The 18,415-nt window shown below is 45.5% G+C and overlaps 1 protein-coding gene and 1 non-coding gene across 2 annotated transcripts; one reads left to right on the forward strand and one right to left on the reverse strand.

Annotated features, from left to right (window-relative positions):
- Nucleotides 1-10,199: 10,199 nt before the first annotated feature.
- On the forward strand, nt 10,200-15,515 carry LOC125519950 (protein transport protein SEC24). The gene is made up of 14 exons (XM_048684735.1): nt 10,200-10,652; nt 10,758-10,829; nt 11,111-11,164; nt 11,269-11,444; nt 11,530-11,716; nt 11,866-12,011; nt 12,197-12,351; nt 12,474-12,555; nt 12,786-12,901; nt 13,472-13,567; nt 13,830-13,947; nt 14,264-14,529; nt 14,745-14,959; nt 15,050-15,515. The coding sequence occupies exons 1-14, from the start codon at nt 10,325-10,327 to the stop codon at nt 15,274-15,276; spliced, it is 2,238 nt and encodes a 745-aa protein (XP_048540692.1). The 5' UTR covers nt 10,200-10,324; the 3' UTR covers nt 15,277-15,515.
- Nucleotides 15,516-18,268: 2,753 nt separating this feature from the next.
- On the reverse strand, nt 18,269-18,348 carry TRNAL-UAG. The gene has a single exon. It is a non-coding gene; the product is annotated as a tRNA-Leu (tRNA).
- Between the last annotated feature and the right edge of the window lie 67 nt (nt 18,349-18,415).

The following is an 18,415-nucleotide window of genomic DNA, read 5'->3' on the forward strand; positions in this document are numbered from 1 at the left end:
CGGTGCTTAGGCGAAGCCCTACGTCGGTAGCAACAGCATCACCGTCATCACGCCGTCATGCTGACGGAACTCTCCCGTGAAGCTCTGCTGGATCGGAGTTCGTGGGACGTCATCGAGCTGAACGTGTGCTGAACTCGAAGGTGCCGTGCATTCGGTACTTGGATCGGTCGAATCGTGAAGACGTTCGACTACATCAACCGCGTTCTCATAATGCTTCCGCTTACGGTCTATGAGGGTACGTGGACGATACTCTTCCCTTTCGTTGCTATGCATCACCATGATCTTGCGTGTGCGTAGGAATTTTTTGAAATTACTGCGTTCCCCAACAAATATGTCATCTACATATAATATCAGAAATGCTACGAAGCTCCCACTCACTTTCTTGTAAATACAGACTTCTCCCAAAGTCTGTATAAAACCATATGCTTTGATCACACTATCAAAGCGTATATTCCAACTCCGAGAGGCTTGCACCAATCCATAAATGGATCGCTGGAGTTTGCACACTTTGTTAGCACCTTTTGGAGCGACAAAACCTCCTGGTTGCATCATATACAACTCTTCTTTAAGATATCCATTAAGGAATGCAGTTTTGACATCCATTTGCCAAATTTCATAATCATAAAATGCGGCAATTGCTAACATGATTCGGACGGACTTAGGCATCGCTACGGGTGAGAAGGTCTCATCATAGTCAACTCCTTGAACTTGTCGAAAACGTTTTGCAACAAGTCGAGTTTTGTAAATAGTAACATTATCGTCAGCGTCAGTCTTCTTCTTGAAGATCCATTTATTCTCTATGGCCTGCCGATCATCGAGCAAGTCAACCAAAGTCCACACTTTGTTCTCATACATGGATCCCATCTCAGATTTCATGGCCTCAAGCCATCTTGCGGAATCTGGGCTCATTATCGCTTCCTCATAGTCCGTAGGTTCGTCATGGTCAAGCAACATGACCTCCAGAACAGGATTACCGTACCACTCTGGTGCGGATCTTACTCTGGTTGACCTACGAGGTTCGGTAGTAACTTAATCAGAAGTTTCATGATCATCATCATTAGCTTCCTCACTTACTGGTGTAGGAATCACTGGAACTAATTTCAGTGATGAACTATTTTCCAATAAGGGAGCAGGTACAATTACCTCATCAAGTTCTACTTTCCTCCCACTCACTTATTTCGAAAGAAAATCTTTCTCTAGAAAGGATCCATTCTTAGCAATGAATATCTTGCCTTCGGATCTGTGATAGAAGGTGTACCCAACAGTCTCCTTTGGGTATCCTATGAAGACACATTTCTCCGATTTGGGTTCGAGCTTATCAGGTTGAAGCTTTTTCACATAAGCACCGCAGCCCCAAACTTTAAGAAACGGCAACTTGGGTTTCTTGCTAAACCACAGTTCATAAGGTGTCGTCTCAACGGACTTAGATGGTCCCTATTTAACGTGAATGTAGCCGTCTCTAAAGCATAACCCCAAAATGATAGCGGTAAATCAGTGAGAGACATCATAGATCGCACCATATCTAATAAAGTGCGGTTACGACGTTCGAGCACACCATTACGTTGTGGTGTTTCGGGTGGTGTGAGTTGCGAAACTATTCCGCATTATTTCAAATGAATACCAAACTCATAACTCAAATATTCACCTCCACAATCAGATCGTAGAAACTTGATTTTCTTGTTACGATGATTTTTCACTTCACTCTGAAATTCATTGAACTTTTCAAATGTTTCAAACTTATGTTTTATTAAGTAGATATAACCATATCTGCTTAAATCATCTGTGAAGGTGAGAAAATAACGATATCCGCCGAGCTTCAATGTTCATTGGACCACATACATCAGTATGTATGATTTCCAATAACTCTGTTGCTCGCTCCATTGTTCTAAAGAACGGAGTTTTAGTCATCTTGCCCATGAGATTTGGTTCGCAAGTACCAAGTGATTCATAATCAAGTGATTCCAGAAGTCCATCAGAATGAATTTTCTTCATGCACTTTACACCAATATGACCTAAACGGCAGTGCCACAAATAAGTTGCACTATCATTATCAACTCTGCATCTTTTGGCTTCAATGCTATAAACATGTGTATCACTACTATCAAGATTTAGTAAAAATAGACCACTCATCAAGGGTGCATGACCATAAAAGATATTACTTATATAAATAGAACAACCATTATTCTATGATTTAAATGAATAACCGTCTCGCATCAAACAAGGTCCAGATATAATGTTCATGCTCAACGCTGGCATCAAATAACAATTATTTAGGTCTAAAACTAATCCCGAAGGTAGATGTAGTGGTAGCGTGCCGACGGCGATCACATCGACTTTGGAACCATTTCCACGCGCATCGTCACCTCGTCCTTAGCCAATCTTCGCTTAATCCGTAGCCCCTGTTTTGAGTTGCAAATGTTAGCAACTGAACCAGTATCAAATACCCAGACACTACTGCGAGCATTAGTAAGGTACACATCAATAACATGTATATCAAATATACCTTTCACTTTGCCATCCTTCTTCTCCGCCAAATACTTGGGGCAGTTCCGCTTCCAGTGACCAGTCCCTTTGCAGTAGAAGCACTTAGTCTTAGGGGTCCAGACTTGAGCAGCAACTGGCTTGCTGTTCTTCTTGAAGTTCCCCTTCTCCCCTTTACCCTTTTTCTTGAAACTGGTGGTCTTGTTGACCATCAACACTTGATGCTCCTTCTTGATTTCTACCTCCGCAGCCTTTAGCATTGCGAAGAGCTCAGGAATCGTCTTATCCATCCCTTGCCTATTATAGTTCATCAGGAAGCTCTTGTAGCTTGGTGGCAGTGATTGAAGAACTCTGTCAATGGCACTATCATCAGGTAGATTAACTCCCAGTTGAGTCAAGTGGTTGTGGTATCCAAACATTCTGAGTATATGTTCACTGACAGAACTATTCTCCTCCATCTTGGAGCTGTAGAACTTATTGGAGACTTCATATCTCTCAATCCGGGCATTTGCTTGAAATATTAACTTCAACTCCTGGAACATCTCATATGCTCCATGACGTTCAAAATGTCGTTGAAGTCCCGATTCTAAGCCGTAAAGCATGGCACACTGAACTATCGAGTAGTCATCAGCTTTGCTCTGCCAGGTGTTCACAACATCTCGCGTTGCTCCTACAACGGGTTTGTCACCTAGCGGTGCTTTCAGGACGTAATTCTTTTATGCAGCAATGAGGATAATCCTCAAGTTACGGACCCAGTCTGTGTAATTGCTACCATCATCTCTCAACTTAGCTTTCTCTAGGAACGCATTAAAATTCAACGGAACAACAACACGGGCCATCTATCTACAACAACATAGACATGCAAAACACTATCAGGTACTAAGTTCATCATAAATTAAAGTTCAATTAATCAAATTACTTAAGAACTCCCACTTAGATAGACATCTCTCTAATCATCTAAGTGATCACGTGATCCATATCAACTAAACCATGTCCAATCATCACGTGAGATGGAGTAGTTTTCAATGGTGAACATCACTATGTTGATCATATCTACTATATGATTCACGCTCGACCTTTTGGTCTCAGTGTTCCGAGGCCATATCTGCATATGCTAGGCTCGTCAAGTTTAACCCGAGTATTCTGCGTGTGCAAAACTGGCTTGCACCCATTGTATGTGAACGTAGAGCTTATCACACCCGATCATCACGTGGTGTCTCGGCACGACGAACTGTAGCAACGGTGCATACTCAGGGAGAACACTTATACCTTGGAATTTAGTGAGAGATCATCTTATAATGCTACCGCCGAACTAAACAAAATAAGATGCATAAAGGATAAACATCACATGCAATCAATATAAGTGATACGATATGGCCATCAACATCTTGTGCCTTTGATCTCCATCTCCAAAGCACTGTCATGATCACCATCGTCACTGGCTTGATACCTTGATCTCCATCGAAGCATCGTTGTCGTCTTGCCAACTATTGCTTCTACGACTATCGCTACTGCTTAGTGATAAAGTAAAGCAATTACATGACGATTGCATTTCATACAATAAAGCGACAACCATATGGCTCCTGCCAGTTGCCGATAACTGTGTTACAAAACATGATCATCTCATACAATAAAAATTTAGCATCATGTCTTGACCATATCACATCACAACATGCCCTGCAAAAATAAGTTAGACGTCCTCTACTTTGTTGTTGCAAGTTTTACGTGGCTGTTACGGGCTGAGCAAGAACCGTTCTTACCTACGCATCAAAAACCACAACGCGTTATAGTGATTGCTTTTTGATCTTCATAAAGAACCTTGTTCATTGAATCCGATTCAAGTAAAGTTGAAGAAACTGACACCCACCAGCCACCTATGTGCGAAGCACGTCGGTAGAACCAGTCTCACGTAAGCGTACGCGTAATGTCGGTCTGGGCCGCTTCATCCAACAATACCGCCGAATCAAGAATCAACTAGTGACGGCAAGCAATATGTATATACCCACGCCCACAACTCCTTTGTGTTCTACTCGTGCATATTACATCTACGCATAAACCTGGCTCGTATGCCACTTTTGGAGAATGTAGTAATTTCAAACAATTCCTACGCACACGCAAGATCATGGTGATGCATAGCAACGAGAGGGAAGAGTGTTGTCCATGTACCCTCATATACCATAAGCGGAAGTATTATGGCAATGCGGTTGATGTAGTCATACGTCTTCACGATCGACCGATCATAGTACCGAAAGTATGGCACCTCCGCGATCTGCACACGTTCGGCTCGGTGACGTCCCATGAACTCATGATCCAGCAGAGGGTCGGGGAAGAGCTTCGTCAGCACGACGGCGTGATGACGATGATGATGATACTACCGGAACAGGGCTTCGCCTAAGCACCGCTACTATATGACTGAGGTGGATTATGGTGGAGGGGGGCACCGCACACGGCTGGAAACAATCAACTTGTGTGTCCTAGGGTGCCCCCTGCCCCCGTATAGAAAGGAGCAAGGAGGGAGGCCGGCCGGCCCTAGTGGCGCGCCAAGGGAGGAGGAATCCTCCTCCTAGTAGGAGTAGGATTCCTCCTTTCCTAGTCTTACTAGGAGGAGAAGGGGAAGGAAGGAAGGGAGAGGAAGAGGAGAAGGAAAGGGGGGCGCCCCCTCCCTAGTCCAATTCGGACTCCCTATAGGGAGGGGGCGCGGCTGCCCCTTGTGGGCTGCCTCCCCTCTTCCCTATGGTCCATGAAGGTGCAACTTTCCTCGGGGGGGTTCCGATAACCCTCCGGCACAACGGTTTTCTCTGAAATCACCCGGAACACTTTCGGTGTCCGAATATAGTCGTCCAATATATCAATCTTTATGTCTCAACCATTTTCAGACTCCTCGTCATGTCCGTGATCATATCCGGGACTCTGAACTACCTTCCGTACATCAAAACACATAAACTCGTAATACCGAACGTTAAGCGTGCGGACCCTACGGGTTCGAGAACTATGTAGACATGACCGAGACACGCCTCCGGTCAATAACCAATAGCAGAACCTGGATGTTCATATTGGCTCCCACATATTCTACGAAGATCTTTATCGGTCAAACCGCATAACGATATACGTTGTTCCCTTTGTCATCGGTATGTTACTTGCCCGAGATTGGATCGTCGGTATCTCAATACCTAGTTCAATCTCGTTACCGGCAAGTCTCTTTAATCGTTCCGTAATGCATCATACCTCAACTAACTCATTAGTCACATTGCTTGCAAGGCTTATAGTGATGTGCATTACCGAGAGGGCCCAGAGATACCTCTCCGACAATCGGAGTGACAAATCCTAATCTTGATCTATGCCAACTCAACAAACACCATCAAAGACACCTGTACAGTACCTTTATAATCACCCAGTTACGTTGTGACGTCTGGTAGCACACAAAGTGTTCCTGCATTATTCGGGAGTTGCATGATCTCATAGTCATAGGAACATGTATAAGTTATGGAGAAAGTAATAGCAACAAACTAAACGACCATCGTGCTAAGCTAACGGATGGGTCAAGTTAATCACATCATTCTCTAATGATGTGATCCCGTTAATCAAATGACAACTCATGTCTATGGTTAGGAAACATAACCATCATTGATTCAACGAGCTTGTCAAATAGACGCAAACTAGTGACACTCTGTTTGTCTATGTATTCACACATGTACTAAGTTTCCGGTTAATACAATTCTAGCATGAATAATAAACATTTATCATGATATAAGGAAATATAAATAAAAACTTTATTATTGCCTCTAGGGCATATTTCATTCACTCCGATGGTGTTTGTTGAGTTGGCATAGATCGAGATTAGGATTTGCCACTCCGATTGTCGGAGAGGTATCTTTGGGCCCTCTCGGTAATGCACATCACTATAAGCCTTGCAAGTAATGTGACTAATGAGTTAGTTACGGGATGATGCATTACGGAACGAGTAAAGAGACTTGCCAGTAACGAGATTGAACTAGGTATGAGAATACCGACGATCGAATCTCGGGCAAGTAACATACCGATGACAAAGGGAACAACGTATGTTGTTGTGCGGTTTGACCGATAAAAATCTTCGTAGAATATGTAGGAGCCAATATGAGCATCCAGGTTCCGCTATTGGTTATTGACCGGAGATATGTCTCGGTCATGTCTACATAGTTCTCGAACCCGTAGGGTTCACACGCTTAACGTTCGATGACGATTTGTATTATGAGTTATGTGATTTGATGACCAAAGTTTGTTCGGAGTCCCGGATGAGATCACGGACATGACGAGGAGTCTCGAAATGGTCGAGACGTAAAGATCGATATATTGGAAGGCTATATTCGGATATCAAAAAGGTTCTGAATGGTTCGGGTATTTTTCGAAGTACCGGAGAGTTACTGGAATTCGCCGGGGAAAGTATTGGGCCTTCATGGGCCTTGGTGGAAAGGAGAGAAGGACCACAAGGGGAGGCCGCGCGCCCCCCATGGGCTGGTCCGAATTGGACTAGGGAGGGGGCGGCGCCCCCCTCTTTCCTTCTCCCTCTCCTCTCCTTACTTCTTCTCCTACTTGGACTAGGAAAGGGGGAAACCTACTCCTACTAGGAGTAGGAATCCCCCTTTGGGCGCGCCCCTTGTGGCCGCCCTCCTCCTCCTCTCCTCCTTTATATACGGGGGAGGGGGGCACCCCATAGACACACAAATTGATTTCTTAGCCGTGTGCGGTGCCCCCGTCCACAGATTTCCACCTCGGCACCCCATAGACACACAAATTGATTTCTTAGCCGTGTGCGGTGCCCCCCTCCACAGATTTCCACCTCGGTCATATTATCGTAGTGCCTAGGCGAAGCCCTGCATCGGTAACTTCATCATCACCGTCAACACGCCGTCGTGCTGGCGAAACTCTCCCTTGGCCTCAGCTGGATCTAGAGTTTGAGGGACGTCACCGAGCTGAACGTGTGCAGATCACGGAGGTGCCGTGCATTCGGTACTTGATCGGTTGGATCGCGAAGACGTTCAACTACATCAACCGCGTTACTCAATGCTACCTCTTGAGCATGCGTTGGTTTTTCCCTTGAAGAGAAAAGGGTGATGCAGCAAAGTAGCGTAAGTATTCCCCTCAGTTTTTGAGAACCAAGGTATCAATCCAGTAGGAGGCCACACACAACTCCCTCGTACCTACACAAACAAATAAGAATCTTGCAACCAACGCGATAAAGGGGTTGTCAATCCCTTCACAGCCACTTGCAAAAGTGAGATCTTATAGAGATGATAAGATAATATTTTTGGTATTTTTATAATATAGATTAAAAGTAAAGATTGCAAAATAAACGGTGACAGAAATAACTTGTTGATGGGAGATTAATATAATGGAGAATAGACCCGGGGGCCATAGGTTTCACTAGTGGCTTCTCTCAAGATAGCATAAGTATTACGGCGGGTGAACAAATTACTGTCGAGCAATTAATAGAAAAGCGAATAATTATGAGAATATCTAGGCATGATCATGTATATAGGCATCTCGTCCGTGACAAGTAGACCGACTCCTGCCTGCATCTACTACTATTACTCCACACATCGCCCGCTATCCAGCATGCATCTAGAGTATTAAGTTCATAAGAACAGAGTAACGCATTAGGTAAGATGACATGATGTAGAGGGATAAACTCAAGCAATATGATATAAACCCCATCTTTTTATCCTCGATGGCAACAATACAATACGTGTCGTTTCCCTTTCTGTCACTAGGATCGAGCAACGCAAGATTGAACCCAAAGCTAAGCACTTCTCCCATTGCAAGAAAGATCAATCTAGTAGGCCAAACCAAACTGATAATTCGAAGAGACTTGCAAAGATAACAAATCATACATAAAACAATTTAGAGAAGATTCAAATATTGTTCATAGATGATCTTGATCATAAACCCACAATTCATCGGATCTCGACAAACACACCGCAAAAAGAGTTACATCGAATAGATCTCCAAGAAGATCGAGGAGAACTTTGTATTGAGATGCAAAGAGAGAGAAGAAGCCATCTAGCTAATAACTATGGACCCGAAGGTCTGAAGTAAACTACTCACACATCATCGGAGAGACTATGGTGTTGATGTAGAAGCCCGCTGTGATCGATGCCCCCTCCGGCGGAGCGCTGAAAAAGGCTCCAAGATTGGATCTCACGGGTACAGAAGGTTGCGGCGGTGGAAATAGGATTTCGTGGTGCTCCTGGATGTTTTCAGGGTATATGAGTATATATAAGCGAAGGAAGTTGGTCAGGAGAGCCACGAGGGGCCCACGAGGGTGGGGGCGCGCCTCCCTGCCTCGTGGCCTCCTCGGTTGTTTCCTTACGTCCACTCCAAGTCCTTTGGATCATGTTTGTTCCAAAACAAGCTTCCGAAGGTTTCATTCCGTTTGAACTCCGTTTGATATTCCTTTTCTGCGAAACACTGAAATAGGCAAAAAACAGCAATTTATATTGGGCCTTTGGTTAATAGGTTAGTCCCAAAAATAATATAAAAATATATAATAAGGCCCATTAAACATCCAAAACAGAATATATAATAGTTTGGAACAATCAAAAATTATAGATACGTTGGAGACGTATCACTCAACGCTTCCGCTCTCGGTCTACGAGGGTATGTAGACACACTCTCCCCTCTCGTTGCTATGCATCCCTATATAGATCTTGCATGATCGTAGATTTTTTTTTGAAATACTACGTTCCCCAACAATCTCTTGTTGCAATAGTCATCGTTGTTTCTAAAACAAAGCTTTGCTTGCAATAGTCACCGGCGTGTTTTTGAAACAAATCCGCCGGCCGACATGCAGCACGCCCTTCGACATTTGGTTTAAATAGGTCCTCCCAACGAACCATAGGGTACTTTCATTTTGGTCCATCTACTTCCCAGAAGCAGCACGATCAAATTGTGTCCACTTGTCCGAATCCCATCACCAAGAAGAAAAAGCGCCATTGCATGTTACTCCTATAGAGGATGTTGGAGTACCCACCTCTCTGGGATCCTCGAGGGCGAAGAGAGCCTCCTAGGCGTCCATTGCCAGCTGGCTTGTCGCGGGAGCCTCTCCGGGCGCTCGGGCGAACTGGCTGAAGGGTCGATAACGGGTGGATCGCTGGGCGTGCGCGGGGCCAATGTCATTTGGCGAAGGCCGTCACACACCCGCGGGGCCAATGTCATTTGGCGATGCATTTTCCCGGGTCTTTAGCACGCTCCAAAATCTCCTTCCCCTTCCTCCTAATGATGCACCACTTTAAGGAAAGGCCATCAACTATGACGCGGTCCTGTTGAAAAGACCAGCGGTCCCTCCCGACCGCCGCCTCCTAAATCTGGGCGCTCACCGGTAACCTCCGCCAAAACGCGTGCAGTCGCGAGCGAGCGTGACTAGCAATGCTCCTCCTCTTTTCTGTTTATAACTAACGTTTTGTATGAGTAATATGTCAACATCAGTTGATTGTATCATTAACCATGTTGTTATATCAATCGTCAGACAATATAGAAAAACAAGTGAGTCTAGGAGTGCACAAACGAAGAAAACCTAGATCCGTCAAATACTTCTCCAGTGTATACTGCTTTCCATTTTGTAAACGACTGCCGTCCGAAACTAGGCCTGGTGACGTATTTTAAACCCAGCACGACCGTGAGATCATCAACGTGCGGCTCAGATAAGCCTGTATCCCTTGCGAAACGCAAAAATGCGTCGATCACCGCGTGCGGGCGTCAGCCCGAGTCTCAGGGCCAGTGTGTCAGATCGTGGCGGCCGCGAGTCGCGCCCCCTCGCCCCTTCCGCCCCACCTCGCCGATCCCGGCCGGAGCCCGCGCCCCCGTCGCCATGGCGGTGCGCGCGACGGTCTCCCGCTTCCCCGTGACGCAGGGGGCGCTGGACGAGTGCGGCATCCAGTGGGGCATCTCCGTGACGCCCTTCGCCGCCGACGACGAGACCGGCCGGCCGCCCGCCACCGCCGGCCGCGGCGACCGCCTCCCGCGCTGCGAGCGCTGCTGGGCCTACTTCAACACCTACTGCGACGTGGAGCGCTGGGGCTGGGCCTGCGCGCTCTGCGGCACCCTCAACGGCTTCGACGACGACGCCCTCCACCGCTTCCAGCGCCCAGAAGCTTGCCCCGAGCTCAACGCCTCCTTCATCGACTTCGAGATGCCAGGTGATTGCGCCTGCCTCCCTTTCTGTGTGCGCGCGAGCGACTGTGCCTTCTGGAGCTTTGTGATTTTGAGTTGGTTTCTCATGGCCTTGAATTGTGTTTGTGCAGTGGATGAGGCGGATGGTGCAGGTGATGGTGTGAAGGCGCGGCCTGTCTATGTGGCGGCGGTGGATCTCGCTTGTAAGTCAAATTATGCTGCTTAATGCCTCGCCATCATGAAATTCTGTATTGCTGGAAGTTAATTGTCACCCAAGTAAGCCACCTAGAAGAGAGGCATAAAACAAGAATAATTAGAGTGAACGCGTATAGCTCAATTTCAGTTGGATCAAATTTGCCTTTACTAGTCTTCATGTGCAGCGATCAAATTTCAGTTGGATCCTCAAATAGTCTGTCATGGTTGTGCTATGCTTTTTATATGATTATCATAAGAATTGATTATTGCCCTGTTTCAATGTTTTCAGGTTCTGAAGAGTTCCTGGAACTCATCAAGAGTGCGCTTCTGGCAGCGCTAGAAGGTTAACATGCGTAATTTGCTGATTTTTTGGTTGCTCAAACAATGTTGTGTCGTTAGTGAGTCAAGTTTCCCCTTTTTCTCAATTGGGTTTTATCTGTGCAACAGCTCTGATTCCAGGCTCCCTGTTTGGGCTTATGACATTCAGCCACAAGATTGGGTTGTATGATGTACAAGGTCCAGTCCCTGTCGTGAAAAATGTTTTCATCCCTCCAGACTCAGAAGAAGGTGGACTAGCTGTCGCCCTTGAAGATGCCATGCCCCTGCTTTCCTTTTTGGCCCCTGTATGTTACATAACTATATGAAGTGTTACAGGTTGGTTTAGTCAGTCTCTGGATATCACTTAACTGTAAGTTAACCTATGAGCAGGTTGATACATGCAAGGACCGAATTGCCGCTGCCCTGGACACACTGCGGCCTACATCTTCATGGGAGAGAGGCGCTGCTTCTGGGCAGGAAGCAGATACGGTCTTGCTTGGCGGGCGGGGTTTTGGAACAGCCATGTCTTCTCTAATTGACTACTTGAGTTCAGAGTATGGTTCTACTTTTGCTTTGGGTAAGTTAACACATCCATTTGAACAATTTTAAAAATGCTTCTTGTCAGTAGGCAATTATGTTTGTAAAGATATTTGTATTTTGCAAAGAGTTTTGTACTTGCTGTTTTTATGCCTAACTACCAACTGTTTCTTCTTAATTCAAGAACAGCTAGGGTATTTGCTTTTCTGTCTGGTGCTCCTGATTATGGAGATGGTCAACTAGATACTAGGAGATATGGTGAGCAATATGCTAGCAAAGGGGAAGATGCTGACCTCGCGTTGCTCCCTGAGCAGATACCTTTCTATAGAGATCTAGTAAGCTTCTTTTGATTTTGTAGAGAAAAAAGTTACTCCCTCCGATCCATATTACTTGTCGCTGCTTCAGTACAAGTTTAGTATATAAAGTTGTACTAAAGCAGCGACAAGTAATATGGATCGGAGGGAGTACGTTTGCTTGACCGTGTCCATCATTTAGTGACCTCAGTGAAATTTTGAAACAGGCAGCTGTTGCTGTTCAAGCAGGAGTATGTGTAGACATATTTGCTGTAACTGATGAATACACCGATTTGGCTTCGTTGAAGTTTTTAAGTATCGAAAGTGGTGGCTCGTTATTTCTCTATGCAAACGCGGATGATTCAACACTTCCCCAGGACATGTGAGTTTGATATTATGATGTCTTCTGTATTTTATTTTTGAAATTCCACTGCCTAGGTTCCTGATAACTTGATAAGATGTGAATGGTCTTTTCCTCATTGCCTTGCCTTTTCTTCTGAACAGATATCGTCTGTTGAGTCGACCCTATGCATTTGGTTGTGTTCTCAGGCTGAGAACATCACCAGATTTTGAGCCTGGCCACTCTGTAAGCATTCAAGCTACCTGTGTTCACATTATCTGTAGGATTAAATCCCATGTGTGTCACTGCAAAGTGTTGTAGCCCACCTTGGGTGCCACTCACCTGTTAGGTCTGGACCCACATGTCATTGATGCAATGAGTGGCATAACGGTTACAAAACTTTGCACTGACAGATAAGGATTTGACCCTTAACTATATTGTACTGTTTAATTTTTAATGTATCCATCTTTTTGCAGTATGGCCATTTCTTCCCTGATCCTCAATATGAAAATGTGCAACATATTATCTGCTGTGATTCTTTTGCTACATATGCCTATGACTTTGACTTTACCCATGCTGATGGCTTCTCCAGGTACTTATCTTCACCATTCTGTGTATCAATTCATGTTGATAATGAATGTGTTGAATTGGAATCCATGCCAAGCGTATGTGGTGTGCAGATATAAGATACTATCTGATATGCCTAATGCTATGGGTGAAAAAGTTCTGATATGATATGATATACGTAAATTAGATTTATTCAGCGTAGTTTCTGCTGTTCTGTGTTAGAGAAATTCCCACAATTAAATCCTTTTGCTTGCAGTTTTTTTCTTTCTAGTAATCAAGGTGGACACAAACAGAGTAAGTGCAAAGCAAAGTCTTGTCTAACTGCTCAAACCCTTATCTCATGACAGCCATATGAAATGTAGTAGGTTGCCGATTATAATGTACATGGATGGGTAACTCAACATTCTATGGGCAAATCATTTCCATTACATGATCATATATAGAGTATCTAAGAGAGCTTTTGTGGCTTTTGTGCTGTAAAAGCATAATTATTTTTGCTCTGAAGAAACTTATTTTTTGGTGGATCCTATTCATTTATTGTGCACGTCTGACACTTCTCACCAGAATCAGTTAATGTGATTTTCGATATTTACAGGCACACAGAACCTGCTGTTGTACAGATCGCTTTTCAGTACAGTGTCATTGAGCCTGTGGAGGTGGCATCAGGGAATGGCCCACAATCATATCCAAGGTACGAGATACCTGAACTATTTAATTTCCCAGACATCCTTTTTAGTTTTCAAGCGTTAACTAGCTTTTGGATGCCTGACCTCCTGTGATGTTAATATTTTTGGTTTATGTCAGCTATTGCTTGTGCTTGCATTTGTTATTCATGTTATAATCTCTTCATTCCATCTTTTTTTTGTTTGCTAGTGTGCATGTAGCCAACTGAAACATGTACTGTTCAAAAACTTACTTTTGTTGTTTGTAATGCTACATCTCCGCGGCTACAGGTTTTGTCTCAAGAGACGGTTGAGAATAAGGACATTGCAGTATCGGCCGGCTAATAATATCAATGAAATATATGACAGTGTCGATCAAGAGGCTGTCCTACATATCCTTGTTCATAAGGTATTCATGTTTAGTTCGTTTAATCATGCACATGTAGATATTCAGCAGCTTGAGATATGAAAGATTGTTGGCAGATAAATGTAGGAGGCGATTAGTTGTAAGATATACCGTTAACATTAGAAATGGTTTGGCCACTGGGTTAATTCTGTGTGGATTTCGACTAGTGAAGATTCTTCTAGCCGATCCTTTTTTTGGTAGGAAAGATGTTCTGCCTTTTTGTTAATGCACACCCTAGGAAGTTATTGCTTTTAAGAGGTGCACATGGATACTATTTTTGTCATCCTAACTTGATTCTCCTCTGAAACGCTGCCATCAGGTTATTCTAGTTTCACTGGAAAATGGGGTTAGAGAAGGCAGAAATTCGGTGCATGATTGGCTGGCTATCCTTATAACTCGGTATAATGATGCGTTGAGATCTGATCCACGAACACCAGAATCGCACATTGATATAGACTTCTCACAATGCCCCCATCTGCAAATGATACCCCAGTTTGTGTTTGGAATGTTGAGGAGCCCTCTTCTTCGCTTGCATGAAGAAGGCATCCACCCAGATTACAGGATATATCTTCAATGCCTTTTCAGGTATGTAATTTTTTCGTTTTGTACGGTTCACAAAGTCTGGTGCCTGTATGTCTCGGAGAATGTCCAAAAACTTGTTTCTGCTGCTGTAACTGATATGGCAACAAAATTTTATACTTTGTTGCTGCTGGAGTGATATCTCATGCATTTTTGTGAATCAATGCGAATTAATTTTCTCACTTGCAAGTTTGTAAGTCCCCTCTGAACTATTCTTGCAGCTCACTGGAGCCATCTTCTCTAGCCAAAGCTATATATCCACTTTTAATTTCATACTCCTCACCTAACAAGCAAGCATTCCCACGGCACACTCTGAGCCGTGCTGCTCTGACGATGAGTGAGAGCCCGATATTTCTTCTGGATGCGTTTACCAACCTTGTTGTTTACTATTCATCGACTGCTGATCCTTCACTTCCTTTTCCTCCACCCCATGACTGTAAGTATCACCTTTTTACAATACGTTGGGCATGTTTCTTTTTTGCCTGTCTCAGCGCTTATTTTGTTGACAACTAAAAATATCGTGCAGGTCTTTTGAGAACAACGATTAATGCGTTGAAGCAGGACAGGTGTATCACACCTAAGCTTGCAATTGTTCGTGGGGGACAGGACGATTCATCGTTGTTTGAGAACTATCTAATTGAAGAGCAAGATGTTGATGGTTCCGGGTATACTAGTGGTAATGGTTTTATATCATTCCGCGAGGGTATCAGGAATGAGGTAGCAGAGATCCTCAAGGAAGAAAGTGGCAGCTAGGTCCTGACCGCTATGGGCTTGTGGTTCCGAAGATGGTGTAGATTGTGTCGACAGCTCTTTCTTTAACATTATGGCGTAGACTATTTAACTTTACTCGTCTAAAATTGATAGAGATATAGTCAATGGAGTAATAAAGGGCGAAGGTGTATTTGAATATTACAAGTAGCTGCTTGTGACAATAGCTCAATGTTGTAGGGTGGTCTGTCAGAGAAAAACCTTCTATTCTTCTATGTACTGTACATCTGACATCCGTTACTTTTCACCTTATCCTGATAGTAGCAAAGATACTCATGAAAAGGATAGCACATGAGTTTCATAGTAATACAATACACCGCTGGGGCTTGGCCCAGAATTGGATCTCATCTACTCCCTCGGTCCCACAATATAAGATTGTTTTTCAAGCTAATATAGCTTGAAAACAGATCTCACAATCTAAGATCGTTTTTCAAGATAATGATCTTATATTGTGGGACGAAGGGTGTATGTAGCAGTGCGAGTGAATGCAATTTTTTGGGAGATTCTGATCCGTTCACATGCCAGGGAAATGGATTCTTCACAACATAGATTCTTGAGACGATGGTAGAGCGGGGCAGCTTTGCAATTGATTCTTGACGCCGCAAGAAATCTTGCCTTTTTATTCCTTTTTGATACGCTATTATTATTAGACAGTACCAAAGAAAAATACAGATGGGTCATTTCAAAGGCCCGGCGAAAACAGGGGAGCTTTCCCTGTGATCATCAACGCCTTTTGTTGGCGAGGAAAGCTGCTGCAACGGCGACCGCAACCCCTCCTGCAACCACCAGCGTCAACACGAGATCGCTCCTCCTGATGTTGAGCTTGAGCCTCCCTGCACCCACCTTTCAGAAACGAATGCCATTTCAATCTTCAGAATGGAAACTGCATTTTTTTTTACTTTTTAATGAGAATGCAATGTTGACGTTATTTGTGCAAGCCTGACGCGAACCTTATGGTCACATTGCTGTTCTCGCGCGTTCACGACGCCGCCGGCGGCGCCGTCGACGGCAGCGGGCTCTTGAGGAGGGGCCCTTCCGTCCAGCCCGCCGACGGTTCCTGCGGTGTGCTCTGCCGGCCTGTCATCGTCGCTGCTGCTGCTGCTGGAGCTACTACTGCTACTGCTGCTGCTGCTGCCGGCGTTACTCCTCCTGCTGGCCTCCGGGGCTGTTCTTTCCTCCTCCGGTGATCCTGCCATTATCTCCCGCGTTTCTCAGCGAAGTCTGCCGTGCCGTGCTGCGCGTTGATCAACAAGCGATCCTTCCGCGCTATGCCTGAGAAGGGAGGGACGGGAAGAGGGAGAGGAGAGGAGGAAGCGTAGGCTGCGGCTGCATTTCAGGAGGTGTATCAGATTGGCTAGCGACCGGCCTTCCGGTTTCGGCTGGCATGCACTGTCTGCCCAACGGTTGAACAAAATCAAAATCACGCAAGTCGTCCACACAAAAAATACTTACAGAAACACACCATCAGACTTCAGAACACAATGACAACATAGACATACACTATAGCAAATACGAAAATAAATAAACCGCGATACATGAAACTCAGGACAACGAAAAAGTTCAGACGGGTGCTGTAGACACTACTACTTGTTCCTTCCACACTGCCGGACTACTCGCTTCAAAAAAATCAACGCAGAAACTAATCAAGGGCTGGTGCAGCGCCGGCCAGCCTGCCGGGACAGCTTAGAAGAGGAGATCGACTACGATGGCTCGATCAGAACATCACCACGGCGGCAGCGCCCACGAGCACGGCCGGCCAAGCCAGCGGCGAGAAGGCCGCCGCAGCACTCTTGCTCTCCGCCGCGGGCGACGGGGCGGGCGAGCTCGTGGCCGGCGCCGACGTGCCGGGGGACGGGCTCGCCGCCGCGTGACCCGTAGGGGACGGAGCCGGGGCGGGCCCGTGGGAGGATGGAGGAACGGCAGGGGGCGGAGGCGCGTGCCGGTGGTGCCCGTGGTTCGCCCAGCGCTCGTCGGTCGCCGCTCTCACCGCCGGCACGGCCAGCGCCGCGACGACCACCAGCATGGACAGGAAGGCCATGCGGGTTCCGGGCAAAGCCATGCGTTCGATCGAGCTTCGGCGCAGGAATTCTACTCGGCGAGGATCGTGATCGAAAATGCGGCGGTGGACGCACGTACGAGTACGACTGGAGGCCGATGAGCGAGCAATGCACACACTGACACAGATCATGGGAGCATATCCGTCAGCTGTATATATAGGAGGTTTATGGCGGTGCAAATGCGGAAGGTGTTAACGGGTCAGTTATGGGCGGAAAATCCTGCTCGTGTTTATTCTTTTTTTTAGCATCAGTACAGACACAAGCGCTCATATACACGCGTATACCCTCACCCCTATCAACGCATACACGCACACCCTACCCCTATGAGCACCTCCAAGAGACTGAGCCGGCATATCATCTTGAGATTTACGAAGTCATCGTAGGCGCCTCATCGTCGACGGGAACGTCTCCTCCCACTGAAAGCGCATCGCCGGAAATTCTGAAATAAATCCAGGAATAATGCGAGCACCAGAATTTGAACCCTGGTGGGTTGGGGATACCACTGTCCACCTAACCAACTCAACCATAGATTGATTCGCTTGCTCGTGTTTATTCACACAGCGTGAAGCCGACGATAGAAAACTTATCAACACTTGCCTGAATTGCCTGCAAAGAGTTTAATGGTTGCCGAATGATGGTGTGCTGTGCTCTGCTGGAAACTTTATTTCCTGATTGTAGATTTGAGCTATTTTTGGACGCGATCATTGATCAACATACATATCGTCGGGCTAACGATGATGAACGGTGGTGGGCTTGCAAGATGTATGTTCTCCTGCGCCAAAAAAGAAAAAGAAAAGAAGATTAAAAACCGAAGGTTAAATGCAAAGAAAAGGGGGGGGGGGGGGGGGGGGTTGTTTAGTTTAAAACTGGAGGTTGAGACAAAAACTCCCGCCAAAAAAAAGAAAAGAAGGTAAAAAATATGACAGCTGTGGGATTTGAACCCACGCCCTTTCGGACCAGAGCCTAAATCTGGCGCCTTAGACCACTCGGCCAAACTGTCTTTGATGCTGATGAAGCCATATCTCTCTTATTTATTATGAATAGTTTAACGCTTCCGTTGAAGAGAA

Source organism: Triticum urartu, chromosome 1 (assembly GCF_003073215.2).
Source record: "Triticum urartu cultivar G1812 chromosome 1, Tu2.1, whole genome shotgun sequence".
Classification (NCBI taxonomy): Eukaryota; Viridiplantae; Streptophyta; class Magnoliopsida; order Poales; family Poaceae; genus Triticum; species Triticum urartu.

Bases quoted from the DNA above. Each gene is read 5' to 3' on its own strand.
- LOC125519950 (XM_048684735.1), top strand. From the start codon at position 10,325: ATGGCGGTGCGCGCGACGGTCTCCCGCTTCCCCGTGACGCAGGGGGCG. The intron at 10,830-11,110 runs GTAAGTCAAATT...CAATGTTTTCAG, and splicing joins GGCGGCGGTGGATCTCGCTT to GTTCTGAAGAGTTCCTGGAA. The intron at 11,165-11,268 runs GTTAACATGCGT...TCTGTGCAACAG, and splicing joins GCTTCTGGCAGCGCTAGAAG to CTCTGATTCCAGGCTCCCTG.